This window comes from Triticum urartu, chromosome 4A (assembly GCF_056163025.1).
Source record: "Triticum urartu cultivar PI428250 chromosome 4A, HENAU_Tu73, whole genome shotgun sequence".
NCBI lineage: Eukaryota > Viridiplantae > Streptophyta > Magnoliopsida > Poales > Poaceae > Triticum > Triticum urartu.
In genome coordinates this window covers 528,969,095-528,987,358 of record NC_141876.1, presented here as the reverse complement: position 1 = coordinate 528,987,358, position 18,264 = coordinate 528,969,095, and the positions used below count along the sequence as shown (strand labels likewise).

Sequence of the window (18,264 nt, the reverse complement as noted above, 5' to 3'; positions counted from 1 at the left end):
CGGTCCTGTCGGTCTTGGATTGACCGCGAGATCGCGGCAGTACAGGCGGAGCAGCAGCGTCCTCGCCGCCGCGAGTGGATGAAGCTCTCGAGAAAGGAGGAGGCGGAGAGAAAGAAGACGTACGTGATTAGGAATTTCAAAAACGAATGACGTCACCACTAAATGACGCAGCGTCACACAGAGAGAAACAACACACCACCAACTAAACTATGAAGCACGAATCTGAAAGCACTCAAACGAATGGCTTACATTCAAAACACAGAAAAATGTGCAGTGAGCAAAAGTTTTTCACTGAAGAAAACGTTTACTCTTTCAATTTGACATTAAGAAAATAAAGCATATACCTGTCGTGTTTAACTTAATTTCAAACAAAATAAAAATTAAAAATAAACTAACAGAATAAGTATGATAATCAACAAATAAAAAGCTAAAAATAGATAAATAAGTAAATAAATAAAAAAGAAAAAGTTTAAATAAATGAACATTTGTTTTGATAGATTGAAAAATATCAAACACATTAAAAATGATCACTGAAAAATAAATTATATGGAACAAAAAAATGTATAAAAAATATGAAAAACATCAAAGCAAATGTAGGGTGTCTGTGAATCAACAATTTGATATGATCTACAATAAAAAAGATCAATCAAAAATTGTTGAGCACCCATGAAAAATAATCAACACATGGAAAACTTTAAAAAAGAAAAAATATAAAAAGAAAATGTTCAATACTAATTAAAAAGGGTGAGGTAAAACACACAACCAGAAGTATCATACAACATTTCATCATGTTTCGCAAAAATATAGCACTACTACGATAATTCAAAAGTTCAGCACTAGCATAAAAACATTCAGTTCACTCCTCCACATAAAATATACAATACTAACAAGTGCATGAGTTTATAGATAAAATTATATAGACTAAAGTTCATCATCCAGACTGGGCTAAGCTTCATCCTGCATACTGCAAAAACTTTGATCGACGTCTGTGCTGATCTCTTTACTTGATCTGCTGGAAAAGGATTGAAACTGAGCGATCACGACATTCCTTGAAAGTGATGAGCAACACGTTGTCTTTAGCATAACCAGCAGCTGCAAGGAACTGATTGAAGGTCATCTTGTCAATCACCATCCTACCATCTTGCTTGCATAGAGAGTATGAAGATGGTGTTATCACATGCAATTCACCCTTGAAAGCTTCGAGACAAACATTAGCACTCATTGGCACATCAATGAAGACCTTCAAGCTGGAGACAACGACCTTTGGAATTTTCTATGAAAGCAATAGAGCAAAAGCACAAAAACAAAACAAACAATTAATACACGGAGATTAAATATAGTGAATGAAAGACAATAAACAAAATCAAGTGGATTCATTGGGAAGAAATAAATTCATACTAAGCTTATTAACCTAGAATAAGTTTAAAATAGCATACACTATTTAAAAAAGGTAAAAAAAACTCAAAGAAGTATACATGGAAGACTGCCTCATAACAAAAAAGTGTTATGTTAATACTAGCATTCATACGATTACTTCCATTTACATTTACATTATAGAAAGATGCTTGGTTTTTATTGCAAACAAATTGTTTACTGGACACCTAAAAAATATAGAAAAAAACCTTCCATTTACATTATACTAACAACTATTTAAACAGAACAAGAGGAAAAATTAAGAGCTAAAAATTCAGAAAAATAATTAAACCAAAAATAGAAACAAAGAATTACCATTAAGAACTTCTCAGTATTTGTTGCAGTCAACACATGAACATATGGCATGCATCCTAGAAAAAATGATGTACGGAAGATAGATGTCACAAACTCTTGATTGTCATGATAGTTGAATCGGAGACCCCGAGGAATGACAACAGAGCAAACAAGCTGATACTTTGCATCAGTCAGATTTTCAAACGTTGCGAAAGACAAAAGAGATAAGTCACAGCCAAGTAAAAAGTCTATAGCATTAGAGCAGAAAAAACAAGACTACGAATCACACACATACCACAATCAGGAGTAGGAAGAATCCGATGGCCAGCACGGTAAGTCTCTACTTTCAAATCAAACACTGAGTGGTCTAGAGTGAATAAGACACAGTCTCCAGCACGAAGAGCATAGTCCTGGGTAAGTTCATTCCAAGCTGCACCACAGAACTTAGAGTAACGGCCTCGGTGCTTAAAGACTGCAGCATAAGATCTGCTCTCAAAGGTAAGCAGAGCAGGCTCAATCCTCTTGTAGCCTGACATCTGGGCGACGTTCCTGTGCTCCTGAATGTAAGCAGCTAAGGGAGCCCTTACATTGCATGGAATGTACTAGATTGAATAAAACAACAAAGTCAATACAAATGAAAAGTACAAAAATAAAAAATTGAATACTGATAAATCTAAACTTGCATTAGTTTAACAACATCGGCAAAATTCAGACTATACATATAAAAAGATACAGTGGATTAAGTTGCTAGAAATGGAGAATTTTCACCCTCAAACTAAAAACAGTGGATTAAATTCAGACTATAAACTTCCATGCAATATACAAATAGCAAAAAAGATTCAGTCGTTTTCGGCACTGAGTTTCACTTTAAAAAAAGTGTGTGTTCATCAATATCAACTGAGAAAATCTTATCCTTTGATATACCAAAAGGTTACAACATTCATGATAGTAGGAATGTACACACTAGGCAAAACAGGAAGTTTATAGAAAAACTCATCACAAAAAGAACTAAAAAAGAAAATAAATCTTGCATACTCATAATTCTAAACTTACGCACACATTGATGCAGAAAAAAATACTAGAAAATGAAATGTTGTCGTTCAACTACTTACTGAAAAAAGGCACTAGAAAAATCCAACCAATTTAAAAGTCACTTGATAAAACTTGCACACAAATCATGTCACTTGATGAAAAGTCGCTTGATAAAAAAGAAAAAGTAAGTTTCATACTCACAAATCTAAAACTTGCACACACATTAGAACAACAACAAAAAAAGTAAAAAGATCCATTATAGTCCATATCCATAGTAACATACAAGGAGTCCTGGTCTAACATTTATTTTATCCAAGGCTATTAAGACAGTGAGTTTTACTTAAAATATCAACTGAAAAAAAATCTTATTCTATAATATATATTCGTTGCACATTCATTGTGCAAAAATGTGCATACTCATATAGAACTAAAAAGAAGATACAATCTTGCATACTCATACTTCTAAACTTGCGCACACATTAAAGTACCACATACAAAAACTAGAAATGAAATGGTGTCATTCAACTACTTATTGAAAAAAGGCACTAGAAAAATCGCCGTAATTTAAAAGTCACTTGCATACACCTATATGTAAAACTTACACACAAATCATGTCACTTCATAAAGAAGTCACTTGATAAAAAGAAAAAGGAAGTTGCATACTCACAAATTAAAATTTGCACACACATTAGAACAACAAAAACAAAAAATACATATCCATTATAATCCATATCCAGAGTAACATACAAAGAGTCCTGGTCTAACATTTATTTTATCCACGGCTGTTAAGACAGTGAGTTTTACTTAAAATATCAACTGAAAAAAATCTTATTCTATAATATATATTCGTTGCACATTCATTGTGCAAAAATGTGCATACTCATATAGAACTAAAAAGAAGATACAATCTTGCATACTCATACTTCAAAACTTGCGCACACATTAAAGTATCACATACAAAAACTAGAAATGAAATGGTGTCATTCAACTACTTATGGAAAAAAGGAACTAGAAAAATCCCCGTAATTTAAAAGTCACAAGATAAATTGCATACACCTATATGTAAAACTTACACACAAATCATGTCACTTCATAAAGAAGTCACTTGATAAAAAAGAAAAAAGGAAGTTGCATACTCACAAATTAAAACTTGCACACACATTAGAACAACAAAAACAAAAGTACATATCCACTATAATCCATATCCAAAGTAACATACAAAGAGTCCTGGTCTAACATTTATTTTATCCACAGCTATTAAGACAGTGAGTTTTACTTAAAATATCAACTGAAAAAAAAATCTTATTCTATAATATATATTCGTTGCACATTCATTGTGCAAAAATGTGCATACTCATATAGAACTAAAAAGAAGATACAATCTTGCATCCTCATACTTCTAAACTTGCGCACACATTAAAGTATCACATACAAAAACTAGAAATGAAATGGTGTCATTCAACTACTTATTGAAAAAAGGCATTAGAAAAATCCCCGTAATTTAAAAGTCACAAGATAAATTGCATACACCTATATGTAAAACTTACACACAAATCATGTCACTTCATAAAGAAGTCACTTGATAAAAAGAAAAAAAAAGGAAGTTGCATACTCACAAATTAGAACTTGCACACACATTAGAACAACAAAAACAAAAATACATATCCATTATAATCCATATCCAAAGTAACATACAGAGAGTCTTGGTCTAACATTTATTTTATCCACAGCTATTAAGACAGTGAGTTTTACTTAAATATCAACTGAAAAAAAATCTTATTCTATAATATATATTCATTGCACATTCATTGTACAAAAAAGTGCATACTCATATAGAACTAAAAAGAAAATGAAAACTTGCATACTCATACTTCTAAACTTGCGCACACATTAAAGTATCACATACAAAAACTAGAAATGAAATGGTGTCATTCAACTACTTATTGAAAAAAAGGCACTAGAAAAATCCCCCTAATTTAAAAGTCACAAGATAAACTGCATACACCTATATATAAAACTTGCACACAAATCATGTCACTTCATAAAGAAGTCACTTGATAAAAAAGAAAAAAGGAAGTTGCATACCCACAAATTTAAACTTGCACACACATTAGAACAGCAAAAACAAAAATACATATCCATTATAATTCATATCCATACTAACATACAATGTGTACTGGTCTAACTGTTATTTTATCCACCGCTATTAAGACAGTCGGTTTTACTTAAATATCAACTGGAAAAATCTTATCCTAGCATATATATTCATGGAGTTAGGGTTCCATGAATACTCATATAGAACTAAAATAAAATAATCTTGCATACTCATAATTCTAAACAAATAAACTAGCATTGAAAAATGTATCATTCAACTACTTACTGCAGAAAAATCCCCCTAATGTAAAAAGTCACTTGATAAAATTGCATACACATAATTATAAAACTTGCACGCATTCCACAACAACAACAAAAACCATAGTAACATACAAGCTATTCCCGGTCTAATTTTTTTTATCCACAGCTAGTAAGACAGTGAGTTTAACTTAAAAAATGTTAGTATTCATCAATATTAAACTGAGAAAAAAACTTATCCTTGAATATATCAACTTCAACCTCATCATAAGTGTTAATTCTCATGATAGTACAAACGCGGACACTACAAAAACAGCAAGTCTATATAAACCTCATTATAAGAAGAACTAAAAATAAAATTTGCATACTCATAAATCTAAACTTGCACACAGAATAATACAAATAACTCATAAATCTAAATTAGGACTACCATTGAAGATATCATGAAGTGCTTACTGCAAGAAAGCACTCGTATACACAATCATTCACACATACTACTAGGAAAAGACAATTAAAAGAGTAAATACAAAAAGGAAACAAGAAAAAACAGCTCACCATCCACCTGAAGCAATTCTCATCAAGGACGACGTCAAAGCCTTTAGGGACTCCATGATCTCCAGCAAATGGAACACAGGGGGCACCCGGACAACGACAAACAGGGCAAACCATAGCTGCAAAAAAAACTAAATTTGTCAACAACAAACCGTACGCATAGAGCATCCTGTCTCTACTCTAACAAAACAAATTACATCACACAGACAAAGAAAAGATAGTCCACAAGATATACATTGTTAATTACTCAAAAAAACCTCCATAAAATCTACTGAACAATTACAAATTACATGCATGTGCATATGTATAACTGAAAACTTCCACAAATTCCTCAACAAGAAAATAGCATACACACAAATACGAACATCCTAATACATCAATTAAAGACACCATCCTGCTACTGCATGGACTCAAGACACTATGGAGACCTACAAATAACAAAACATATACGAAAAAGATTGCATCTTTAAGAGATATACAAGACAAACTAAATTACACACATCAAAACCCTAATAATCCTAAACCTCAATCCAATCCCTAAAAAACAAATCATTGCACCCCTGCCAAAACCTAAAGATACTTCATGCATTACAACTAAAAACAATAGAGATGAAATCAATACCTGCAAACTTTCAGATGCACAAACGGACAGTCCTTCGAACAACCAGAGTCCTACAAAGAATCAGAAACAAAACAAAGAAAAAACCCAATTAGAAAGCAGATCTAGCAGTAAAACAGCAAAAATCAAATCTGATTAGGAACCAGATGCAGCACAAAAGGACCGGATCTACCAAAGAAACTACAAGAACCCTAACTCCATGGATCACCCTGAGAGCACGATAAGCAACAAGACAAAATCAGAGATGCTCAACAAGACAAAACAAAAAACCTGATGGGATGCACCAAAACCAGATCCTTAAGCAGCGACAAACCCTGCCGATTGGGAAGACCTGAAACCACCACAGAAAAGAACAAAAACTTCTGGTAAGCATCCTTGGCTAGAGGCAAAGAGAAACAAAGAAAGTAAACTAATGAATGGCTCGAGGCAAAGAGGGCAACCCACGAACCCTAGCTCGGGACGGGAAGAGTAGAAGACAACTAGTGAGGAAGAGAGGGGAGGGGAAGTGACTGACAAGACTCGAGAGGGGAGAGGATAAGACGATAAAGACGCCGACCGTCCGCGTTCCACCGATAACGGGCCGGGCTGCTAACGGGCGCCCCACGCCGCCCGAACCAGGCCGCAACACAAGATCGACTGAACCAAAACACTGGTCAGTCGACACTAGCTGGCCAATTGAACCGCAGACCGCTTTCGAAAAAAAGAATAAAACAAAACGCATCTCAAAGCAACATCCAACGGACCAGAAATCGACTGACGCAAATGTTAAAACTCAGCTGACTGAAAGGTAGCTATTTCGAACAATGAAAGCAGGAAATCAATCGACCCGTTTTCGTCCCGCACGAGCCAGGCCGGGCCTCATACAGGCTACCAAACACGCCCTTACTTCGTAAAATAAAACATGATTGCATGCACTTATCGTTGCTATGAATAACCTATTGGGTCAAACTAAAACTGGCCAAATAGCCAAGTCCTCTTTCTTCTTGATACTATTCATTTAAACCAGTCAATGTTTGCCCAAAGGAAAGATAATAAGTGCAACACTTAAGCATTTATCTAAATAGAGCACTATCCTTTTTCTATAGAAATAACAATCTTTGTTTATTCATGAATATCCAGAAGCATGTCAAAGATTTTTTTTTTCAGATTTAATTTTCCTTTGTGTGTGAACATTAGCGTGGACACTCTAATTTTCCCTTGACCTTGGTAAACTACAGTTCTAGAGGGAGTGTTCTTCGTTGTTGCACTTTTTATTCCTTTTTTTGGAATTGCTAATTGCATGTATCTATCTCTACTGAAGTTTTTGTTAGTCGTGGCTGCTGAACGTCTGACTGAATAATAGTACCTCCGTACGAAATTAGTTATCGCTAACTGGATGTATCTAGCACTAAAATATGTCTATATGCATCTGTTTGAGCGGCAACGAATTCCGGACAGAGGTACGAAAAAAATGGAACAACGGTCATTAGAATTTTCATAAAAATATTTCTTAATTCCTTTTGGTACTATTAACAACATGATAATATATTTTGTTTGGAAAATAATTAAAGGTCAGTGATACGCCTATAGAAATGTATCACTGTCCAAAATGTCATGTATTATGCAATGAAGAGGGTAAATAGAAGTAAAAATATATACATGGTATAAAAATAAATACTTAGCACATTTGATGCACTTAGGATGATGCCCTCGCATTTGCGAGGGGCACTCTGCTTAACAAAAAGAACATGTATAGACGGGCAATGGTGATGATATATATTAAACATGACTGATTTACAAATGCTCAGTTCGAGGACATTATCTCCAAGCAATTACATAGTTAGATGGACAAGGGTGACGACAAGCCCTTTCCAAAATAACAGGAGTACAAGGTTTCAAAAAGTCAGCGGAAAGACAATACCACCACCGTACGTGGAGTTCTTCATGCTACGATTTGCACAGTGAAGCACATATGCTAGCAAGCATCTAGCTATATGGCTTTGTTCCACATTGCAAGTGGTATCCTGAGCACGTTCTTCATCTGTGGTGTCACCGGTGGGTGGTGTCACCGGTGGGATGATCTTGATCCGCAGAACGTTCCTCCTTGTTGGCGGCGGTAGCGACTCTGACACGTCGTCGGTGTGGAGCTTGGGCGCGAACCACGGGAGCTGGAGCGCGGCGGCCGTCGTGAGCCGCCTAGCTGGGTTGTACTTAAGCATTTGGCTAAATAGAGCGCTAACTTTTTTCTATAAAAATAACAACGTTTGTTTGTTCATGAATATCCAGAAGCACCTCAAAGATTATTTTTAAAATGTTTTTTAAAATTAAATCTTTTTTCAGATTTAATTTTCCTTTGTGTGTGAACATGGGCTTCGACACTCTATATTTGCCCTTGACCTTGGTAAAGTACACTTCTAGTGGGAGTGTTGTTCGTTGTTACACTTTTTATTCCTTTTTTTTTTGGGAATTGCTAATTGCATGTAGTATGCATGTACCTTGAAAAATACCCTTTGGTTCCTAGGTGTATGAACACCTAATATGGGGAAACGAATTAATAATTTTAAAAAGTCGGAAAGTTTAGAACTTTTTTAGAATAATTTGCACCAGTATATAAACTTTCATGAATAAAAAACTAGCGTTGACTATAGGGCAAAAAAATTCTTTACTATTATAGGTCACTATTCACGCTATTTCGGCCGAAATATTTGTTTATTCTGAAAAGAAGTCAATGTTTTTTTCTTTTTGTAGATTTTTTTTACAAGTACCATGGATGGTCAAGTTTATTTCAAAAATATTTTCAGAATGTTTTGAATTTTTATTGTGTTACTATGTTTTTCATATAGGGTGTATATACACCTATAGAAATGTATCACTGTCCAAAATGTCAAGTATTATGCACTGAAGAGGGCAAATAGGAGTAAAAATATCTAAATGGTATATAAATAAAAATTTAGCACATTTGATGCACTTAGTATGATGCCCTCGAATTTGTGAGGGCCACTCCGCTAGATTAACAAAAGAACATACATAGAAGTAGAAGGGCAATGATGATGATATATACTGTATTAAACATGACTGATTTACAACATGCTCAGTTCGCGAGGGATATCACCTCCAAGCAATTACATATAGCTAGATGGACAAGGGCGGCGATGACAAGCCCTTTCCAAATTAGCAGTACAAGGTTTCAAAAAGTCAGCAGAAAGACAAAACCACGATGCTTGGATTCGCACCGTGAAGCACATATGCTAGCAAGCATCTACTAGCTAGCTACACTACATGGCCTTGTTCCACATCGCAAGTGGTATCCTGAGCACGTTCTTCATCCGTGGTGTCGCCGGTGGGATGATCTTGATCCGCTGCCGCAGGTCCTTCTTCGTTCCGGGCGTCGCAAGTGGGATGACCTTGATCCGCTGCCGCAGGTTCTTCTTGGGTGTCGCCGGCGGAGTGAACTTGATCCGCAGCACAGTCTTCTTCTTGAGTGTCCCCGCCGGAACGATCTTGATCCGCACAACGTTCCTCCTTGTTGGCGGCAACGACTCTGAGACGTCGTCGTCGGTGTGGAGCTTGGGCGCGAACCACGGGAGCTGGAGCGCGTCGGCCGTCGTGAGCCGCCTAGCTGGGTTGCACTCGAGAAGCCCCTTCAAGACTTGGAACCCATCGTGCGACAAGGTCTCCCGGGGGAAGAGGTTTCCCAGCGTGTTTGTGTTGTGCTGCTGCGCCTGCGCGTAGGAGAACACTCGCGGCACCTCGGCCGCGAAGAACTCCGGCCACGTCGTCTCGTCCGGGAAGCCGAGGACGCGGAAGATAGCCGAGAGCTGGGCGGTCCTGTCGTCCTTTTTGTCGGCCTTGAACAGCCTCTCGCCGGTCAGCATCTCGGCCATGACGCATCCCAGCGACCACACGTCGACGCCCGCGTCATAGTCCGGCTTCCCCACGAGCATCTCGGGCGCCATGTAGGGCACGGTGCCGGCAAACTCGTAGGGCATCCTCGCGGTCTTCAAGGACATGGCCAGCCCGAGGTCGCACAACTTGAGGATCTTTCCTCCTTCCTCGACCAGGACGTTGTGGGGCTTGATATCGCGGTGGAGGATGTGTTGCCTGTGCATCTTGTTGGCGCCGGTGAGGAGCTGCCACATGTAGCCTTTCACTATGGCCTCCGGCAGCGGCGGCCTCTCGGACAAGAAAGCGTGGAGGTTGGGCCCGACGTAGTCCATGGCGAGGCAGAGGCTGTAGGTCTCAGGGTCGCGGAAGAGGCCATGGGAGCCGACGACGTAAGGGTTCGGGGTGCAAGCCTCGAGGAAGCCGGCCTCGTCCTGCATCTCTTTGTTGGCGGCGGCAAGATCGCCGTTGGAGCGGAGGACCTTGATGGCGACGGTCTTGCCCGTGACGCTGTGGCGCGCCTTGAGGACGGCGCCGAAGCTGCCCTCGCCGAGGCAGGGCGTGTCATCGAACTCGAAGGCCGCGGTGGTGCCGATGCGGACGCGCCTCCTCTTGCAGCAGGAGATTTCTGGTTCTTGATCCGTCCCGTCGCCGGCAGCTGGTCGCTTGCCGACAGCCATGGCGCTCGAGCTGGACTGCTTCGCCTGGCGGCCGGGGTGCGCAATGGATCGGAGGTGGAAGCAGACGATCGAGGAAAGGGGGGAGGGAGCTAGGGTTGAGATCTAGCTAGCTAGGCAAACATTTCTCTGTGTGGATCACACGTACGTATATACTAAGTCGATATGAGAGCTCGTTTTCGACTAGGCTGCGTATTGGGTATTGACCGGCACCATGCATAACTTGTTTCCTTGTCGCTTGCGTACGTGTATACGAACCCACCCGGATTCCATCGACCAACCATGCACAACCGATGGAGTTAGCTATGCTATCCCGATTGTGATTGTGCTTGTGCTCGGAGTAAATCGAGTCAATTGCATGGCTTGCATTGCATGTTGTGCTATCTTGCACTACGAGTCAAACGATGTTGCCCTACCTACAGGTTTAGTCAAGGTTTTTTTTTTTGTGGGTACAGGTTTAGTCAAAGTTGGAGTTGGCTTGGTGTGCATATCCGAGTATGTGTGTGCATGTACATATGTGTGAGCCCGACTATACTATTTTTGTCTACTTTCAGTCCAACTAAAGGTGCCATAGGTTTTGCCGCGCCATTTCTCGGTCATGAGTTACCTTTTTTATTTGCGGGCTATTATGGTTAGAGGTGATTTTTTTTATTCAAATGATAAGTGTCACATGTATGGCACGAAGTAGCACCGCCCTGACATTTTTTACACTACCGAAAAAAAACCTCAAAAAATCTGACACTTGCCATCCAAACAGAAAGTTGTCATGCTTCACAACTAAAGTTGTCATTCTTAGGTAACTAAACTTGCCATAAAATAAGTCAGAACGAAATTGCTTCATGCCACACGTGTGGCACTTATTAGGGTCCTACTTTTATACCGAGAAACAAAGAACTGAATTGAATTGAGTTGGCTAATATTTCTGATTTATTTGATTCATGGTGTTTGAATCGGTGTTTTCATCCCTAGTTGTTTGTGTTTACGTGTATCGCCCATTTTTATCATGCATGAACTGAATTGACCATTAGCCCATATACGCTGAAATTGACCTCTCTCTTTTTTTCCTTATAATTTCCCTACTTTGATGGCACATCTAGGCATGGGATTAAGCCCATGTACAATGCATACCCCATGCAATCGAATTCACTCGTGCCTCTACCTCCTAAAATCGCTCTCTTTGTATATAGATTTTTGTCCCCAAAAGGACTTCAATCTCTCAACCTAGTCACTTCCCAACCTTTAGGTTAGATCTAGTGCCACATAGCCTAGCTACAACAGGCTCTCCAATAGGTGTTCATGATGACTTGGAGATCTCTAGCGTCTGGTCTTTCCATTCAAAGGATGTTGCTGCCAGTTTGTTGTGGTATGCATGTCTGAGTTGGTCTACATGTGTGCATGTATGTCAGTGTAAGCATGCGCCTGATTTTCTTCGGTTTTACTATTTCTCAGGTACCTGAATTTTTTTTGTTACGTTAGTCACTTTTTCCTTCTTCCTTCTTCACGAGCGCACGAGAATCTTATGGGGGAGTCATAGCCTCATTATCTATCTTAGGATGAAGCCACAACCCCATTATCTATCTTATTAGGGGTGGTGATGCAAGGGATCGCCGGCGGTGGGAGGAGGTTGAGGGCAGAGCGGTGTGTTGTAGCGCCTGCCGGCCATGGGTGGTGGAGGCAGGCGACGAGGAAGAAGGGAAATGGTGATTTATAAAGGTTAAAAAGAAGTCGACAATGCTGCTTAATGTGTATAAAACAACCTAGTTAGTGTCTTTCTGATTCATCTTGTAGCAAAGATAATTTGATTTCCACTCTAAGCAAAACCTGCACGTACGTCCGTTTTCTTCCATGGAGCACGGAAGTGTGAGCTGCATGCATGCGGCCGTTTTCTCTCTAGACTACACACATATCTAGGCGTGAGTTACTCCATGTGCCTGCTCTTAACTTGTACTAGATCGGATGACTATTGTAGACTGATTTAGTATATCCAACGGCTATATAATTTTGATGATGTGGCTTAAGGAGAAGGTACATAATTCCTTATACTAGGGGCTAGCTATTTAGACATAGCAGATTTCCATTGCACAAAGAATGTGCTGCACTACCTGCAAAAAAATCATCAAGATCTACCAAGTTCTGTACAAGCATTTTTCTTTAAAACATTGGTATTCCGATTACTACACGCTATATTCAGATAACTTCCCATGTTTGGCGTGTCTAGTTAGCACGGAGTATTAAAATGGATGGACCATGTTTGATATAGAATATATGAGCTTGACCTTATGTTTTGAATTGAGGAAAATCAAAATTGTAACACGGGTCTCATATATCTACATATCACCGTACTTTGTGAAGTTATTTTAAGAGAAAACTGAAGGTCAACATCATTAAAAAAAGAATATATTTTGCTGAGAGCAGCTTAAGAGTTACAGCTGGGGATGATCAAATGTGGTAGAACCATTAGCTACAACAGCAGACAAGAAACTCGACGCTCAGCAGCAAATAGTGAAATCCCCACAACAATCAAGCGTGTGGTAGTGGGTGTTCATTATATCTTTGACATGAACAGAAAAATGTAGATTGCTGTGTTCATGTATATCTTTTACATGAACAAAAAATGTACTGCTAAGCACAGTGAATCAAGATGTGATGCGTACTCCTACAGGCAATTGTTGCATTGCCATTTAGAATTGGGCAGGTACGCATAAAACGACCAAATTCACACGGCATATGTGAAAGATATAGTCACAGCACCCGACCAAGCCCATGAGTTATCTGCCGCTTTCGCAAGATACTCTGTTATATGTTCCTCGCGCAGCAAAGGAGTTAAAAGGTAGCCGATTAAACTATAATGGGCAGAATAGTAGCTAAATATCGTCAAGCCATTCCAACCACAAATAATTCTGTCACAAGACCCCCATGAAATCAGAAGATGCAACAAAACATTCTCGAAGTAATTTTCATGGAAAATGTGTACAATCATACATGCTGCCTACGGTCTGAAGGTGGGTAATCCACAAGCTCATGCTTCATACTAGAAAAATGGTTGGCATCTTCCATATCAGATCAGAGCTTTACTACAAATTGTTATAACATGCTCGGAACAATGCATTTCCATAACAGATGTGACCCACATTCAAACAGTCAAATAAGCGACTGATCAACAATTCAGAAGGATGGACACAAAAGCTGCTACGATGGGAAGGAAAAGGAGGGCGCACACAGGACGCCATGTAATCAAAACCACCAATGCAGCGCCCACCGCAGGCTCGCGTCCGGGCACACTAGCATCACACCTCAACTTGAATCACACCAGAAGCTGAATGAACTTGAATTCGCAGAAACTTGTGCACATGCAGGCACCACAAACAGCAAGTGTATCTTAGCTCAGTAAGAGAATAACGACACCATTCTAGGACTCCTTCGCAGCATCAGAACCTCAACTAGAAGAAATTTTAGATATCAGAAGTAAACACGACCTACCGTCAGCCCCCAGCCCTTCACCACCTTTCCTTGTTGATGGTGCTGCGGTCGCGCGGAGGAGAAGCCCGGCGGCGAGGTGGAGGGGGCGCTGCCACGTCATGTCGGAACAGGGGCGGTTAGAGCAACTCCAACGGGTCAACCCAAACGGACGGCGCTTTTGTCCGTTTTTTGTCTGTTTGGGTCGGCCCGGTGAACACAAACGTCCGGCCTGTGTTTGGGTCGGCGCGGGCGTCCAACGCTGGCCCGACCCATTTCGTCGGCGCATCAAAAAAAGAGTATTATGAGCAGTTTGAAAATAAATATATGCATTTAATTAAACATAAAAGCCGGTCACCACTAGTAGAAAAAGGGTCAAATGTGAAGCACATTGGTGCCGGTTTGAATTTGAGCCGGCACTAATATGATCATTAGTGCCGATTCCGACGGCTAGGCGGGCGGGCATCATTAGTACCGGTTCGTGGGCAACCTTTAGTACCGGTTCATGTCACAAACCGGTACTAATGAGATCAGTGCGGCTATGGTCAGGCTAGGGCCCCCACGAAGACCTTTAGTACCGGTTCATGGCATGAACCGGTACTAGAGTTTCTTAGTAAGCTGATTTTTAGTCCCACCTTGCCAAGAGAGAGGCAGTATGAGCGATTTATAAGCCGTGAGTGCAGAGACAATGACGAAGAGGCGCAATGCTCACCTGCACGTTCATTAGCTTCAAGCCTTTCGGAATAGCATAGATTGCACTGTCCTATGTGCAGTGCAGTCTACACTATTCGGAAAGGCTTGAAGCAAATTAACCAGCATTCACCTCTTTTTTATTTTTAATAACTTATTTGAACTTCGGACTTCTTGTGTTCCGTATGCAGCATTCCAAGCGATGTCCTTAACTTCCAACATGTTCTGACATCATTTGTTATTTTTCAGTCATTTACCGAATTGTTTAAAGAGCTAAATGACCGTGAAATTGAAAATCTCTACAAAATGAATTGTGAAAATGTTGAAATTTAGCATTGTATCATCATTTCACCCGCATAGCATGTGCGAAAGAGTAGAGAGGGTCACGGCAAAAACTGGACGCACTTCGTGTACAAACTGGACAATCTCTTTCGGAGTATCAGGGTTTCGGACGAGAACTCATCTGTTACACGGGCACTTCAATGTTTTTTTAAACTTATTTGAACCCCGGACTTTTTTTGTGTTCAGTATGCAGCATTCAAAGCGACGTCATCAATTTTCAACATGTTCTGACATCATTTGTTGTTTTTCCGTTATTTACCTAATTGTTTAGAGAGCTAAATGATCGTGAAATTGAAAATCACTACAAAATGAACTCTGAAAATGTTGAAACTTGACATGGTATCATCATTTCACCCGCATAGCATGTGCGAAAGAGTAAAGAGGGTCACGGCAAAAACTGGACGCACTTCGTGTACAAACTGGACAATCTCTTTCGGAGTATCAGGGTTTCGGACGAGAACTCATCTGTTACACGGGCACTTCAATATTTTTTAAACTTATTTGAACTCTGGACTTTTTTTGTGTTCAGTATGCAGCATTCAAAGCGACGTTATCAATTTCCAACATGTTACGTCGTTTGTTGTTTTTCGGTCATTTACCTAATTGTTTAGAGAGCTAGATGACCGTTAAATTGAAAATCACTACAAAATAAACTCTGAAAATATTGAAACTTGGCATGGTATCATCATTTCACCCGCATAGTATGTGCGAAAGAGTAGAAATGGTCACGGCAAAAACTGGACGCACTTCGTGTACAAACTGTACAATCTCTTTCGGAGTATCAGGGTTTCGGACGAGAACTCATCTGTTACACGGAAACTTCAATGTTTTTTAAACTTATTTGAACTCCGGACTTTTTTATGTTCAGTATGCAGCATTCAAAGTGACGTCATCAATTTCCAACATGTTCTGACATCATTTATTGTTTTTCAGTCATTTACCTAATTGTTAGAGAGCTAAATGACCATGAAACTGAAAATCACTACAAAATGAATTTTGAAAATGTTGAAACTTGGCATGGTATCATCATTTCACCCGCATAGCATGTCGAAAGAGTAAAGAGGGTCACGGCAAAAACTGGACGCACTTCGTGTACAAACTGGACAATCTCTTTTGGAGTATCAGGGTTTTGGACGAGAACGCATCTGTTACACGGGCACTTCAATATTTTTTTAAACTTATTTGAACTCCGGACTTCTTTTGTGTTCAGTATGCAGCATTCAAAGCGACATCATCAATTTCCAACATGTTCTGACATCATTTGTTGTTTTTTCATCATTTACCTAATTGTTTAGAGAGCTAAATGACCGTGAAATTGAAAATCACTACAAAAAGAACTCTGAAAATGTTGAAACTTGGCATGGTATCATCATTTCACCCGCATAGCAGGGTCATAGCAAAAACTGGACGCACTTCGTATACAAACTGGACAATCTCTTTCGGAGTATCAGGGTTTCGGACGAGAACTCATCTGTTAAACGGGCACTTCAATGTTTTTTAAACTTATTTGAACTCTGGACTTCTTTTGTGTTCAGTATGCAGCATTCAAAGCGACGTCATCAATTTCCAATATGTTCTGACATCATTTGTTGTTTTTTCATCATTTACCTAATTGTTTAGAGAGCTAAATGACCGTGAAATTGAAAATCACTACAAAATGAACTCTGAAAATGTTAAAACTTGACATGGTATCATCATTTCACCCGCATAGCATGTGCAAAAGAGTTGAGAGGGTCACGGCAAAAACTGGATGCACTTCGTGTACAAACTGGACAATCTCTTTTGGAGTATCAGGGTTTCGGACGAGAACTCATCTGTTACACGGGCACTTCAATGTTTTTTAAACTTATTTGAACTCCGGACTTCTTTTGTGTTCAGTATGCAGCATTCAAAGCGACGTCATCAATTTCCAACATGTTCTGACATCATTTGTTGTTTTTCAGTCATTTACCTAATTGTTTAGAGAGCTAAATGACCGTGAAATTGAAAATCACTACAAAATGAACTCTGAAAATGTTGAAACTTGCAATGGTATTATATTTTCACCCGCATAGCATGTGCGAAAGAGTACAGAGGGTCACAAAGAAACTAAATACAGAAAAAAACTACTCAGAAATAAATAGAAGAAAATTAATAAAGCAGAAAAGAAAAAACTATATAAAAAATTACTCAAAAATAAATAGAAGAAAATAAATAATGTAGAAAAGAAAAAAAACTATATAAAAATATTACTCAAAAATAAATAGAAGAAAATAAATAATGCAGAAAAGAAAAAACTATATAAAAAATTTGTTGGGGCGCTGCCCAGTGGGCCTGCCAGACCTAGGGTGTGCAAATGCAGGCCCAGAAGAGCCAGCAGGCTCACAGGGCAGCGCGCCATAGTTAGGCCCAGAAGCCTGCTATATAGAGAAGTTCGAAGGAGCAGCCGCGGCTAGGTTTATAAATCTGTGCGGCTGCCCTTCGCTCGGCGAGGTGGGACTAAACATTGTGCACCGCCGGTGGCAGCGCACAACCATTAGTACCGGTTGGTGACTCCAACCGATACTAATGATTGGGCCTTTAGTACCGGTTCGTGGCACGAACCGGTACTAAAGGGGCCGTTTCCCGCCCCTTGGCCTGGCGAAAATTGGTCTTTAGTACCGGTTGGTGGCTCCAACCGGTACTAAAGGCCCCTCCTATATATATGGCACTTACGAAAAATTCAGTTTCATCGACCACCACTTCTTCTCGATCCAACTTCTTCGCGCGACATCGCCGCCGTCGCCCATCGTGTGCCGCCCTCGCCGCCCCCGTCGCCCGTCGTCGCCCCCGCCACCCGTCGTCGCCGTCGCCCCCGCCGCCCGTCACCGCCGCCCCGTACTACGTCGTCGTCTCGTTCGCACCGTCGCCCCCGGCCCGCCGCTCGTCGTCGCGCCGTCCCCGTCGCATCGCCGTCTCGCACCGCCGCGCGTACGCCGCCGCCCCCCGCTCATACAC

The 18,264-nt window shown here is 40.0% G+C and overlaps 2 protein-coding genes across 2 annotated transcripts; both read right to left on the bottom strand.

Annotated features, from left to right (window-relative positions):
- Positions 1-1,000: 1,000 nt before the first annotated feature.
- LOC147976427 (uncharacterized) lies at positions 1,001-5,760 on the bottom strand. The gene is made up of 4 exons (XM_087519777.1): positions 5,647-5,760; positions 2,003-2,309; positions 1,729-1,913; positions 1,001-1,273 (listed from the first exon to the last, which is right to left on the bottom strand). Exons 1-4 carry the CDS (start codon positions 5,758-5,760, stop codon positions 1,001-1,003), a joined length of 879 nt encoding a protein of 292 aa, XP_087375903.1.
- Positions 5,761-9,516: 3,756 nt separating this feature from the next.
- On the bottom strand, positions 9,517-10,803 carry LOC147976426 (putative cyclin-dependent kinase F-2). The gene has a single exon (XM_087519776.1). It carries the CDS (start codon positions 10,801-10,803, stop codon positions 9,517-9,519), a length of 1,287 nt encoding a protein of 428 aa, XP_087375902.1.
- Positions 10,804-18,264: the final 7,461 nt, after the last annotated feature.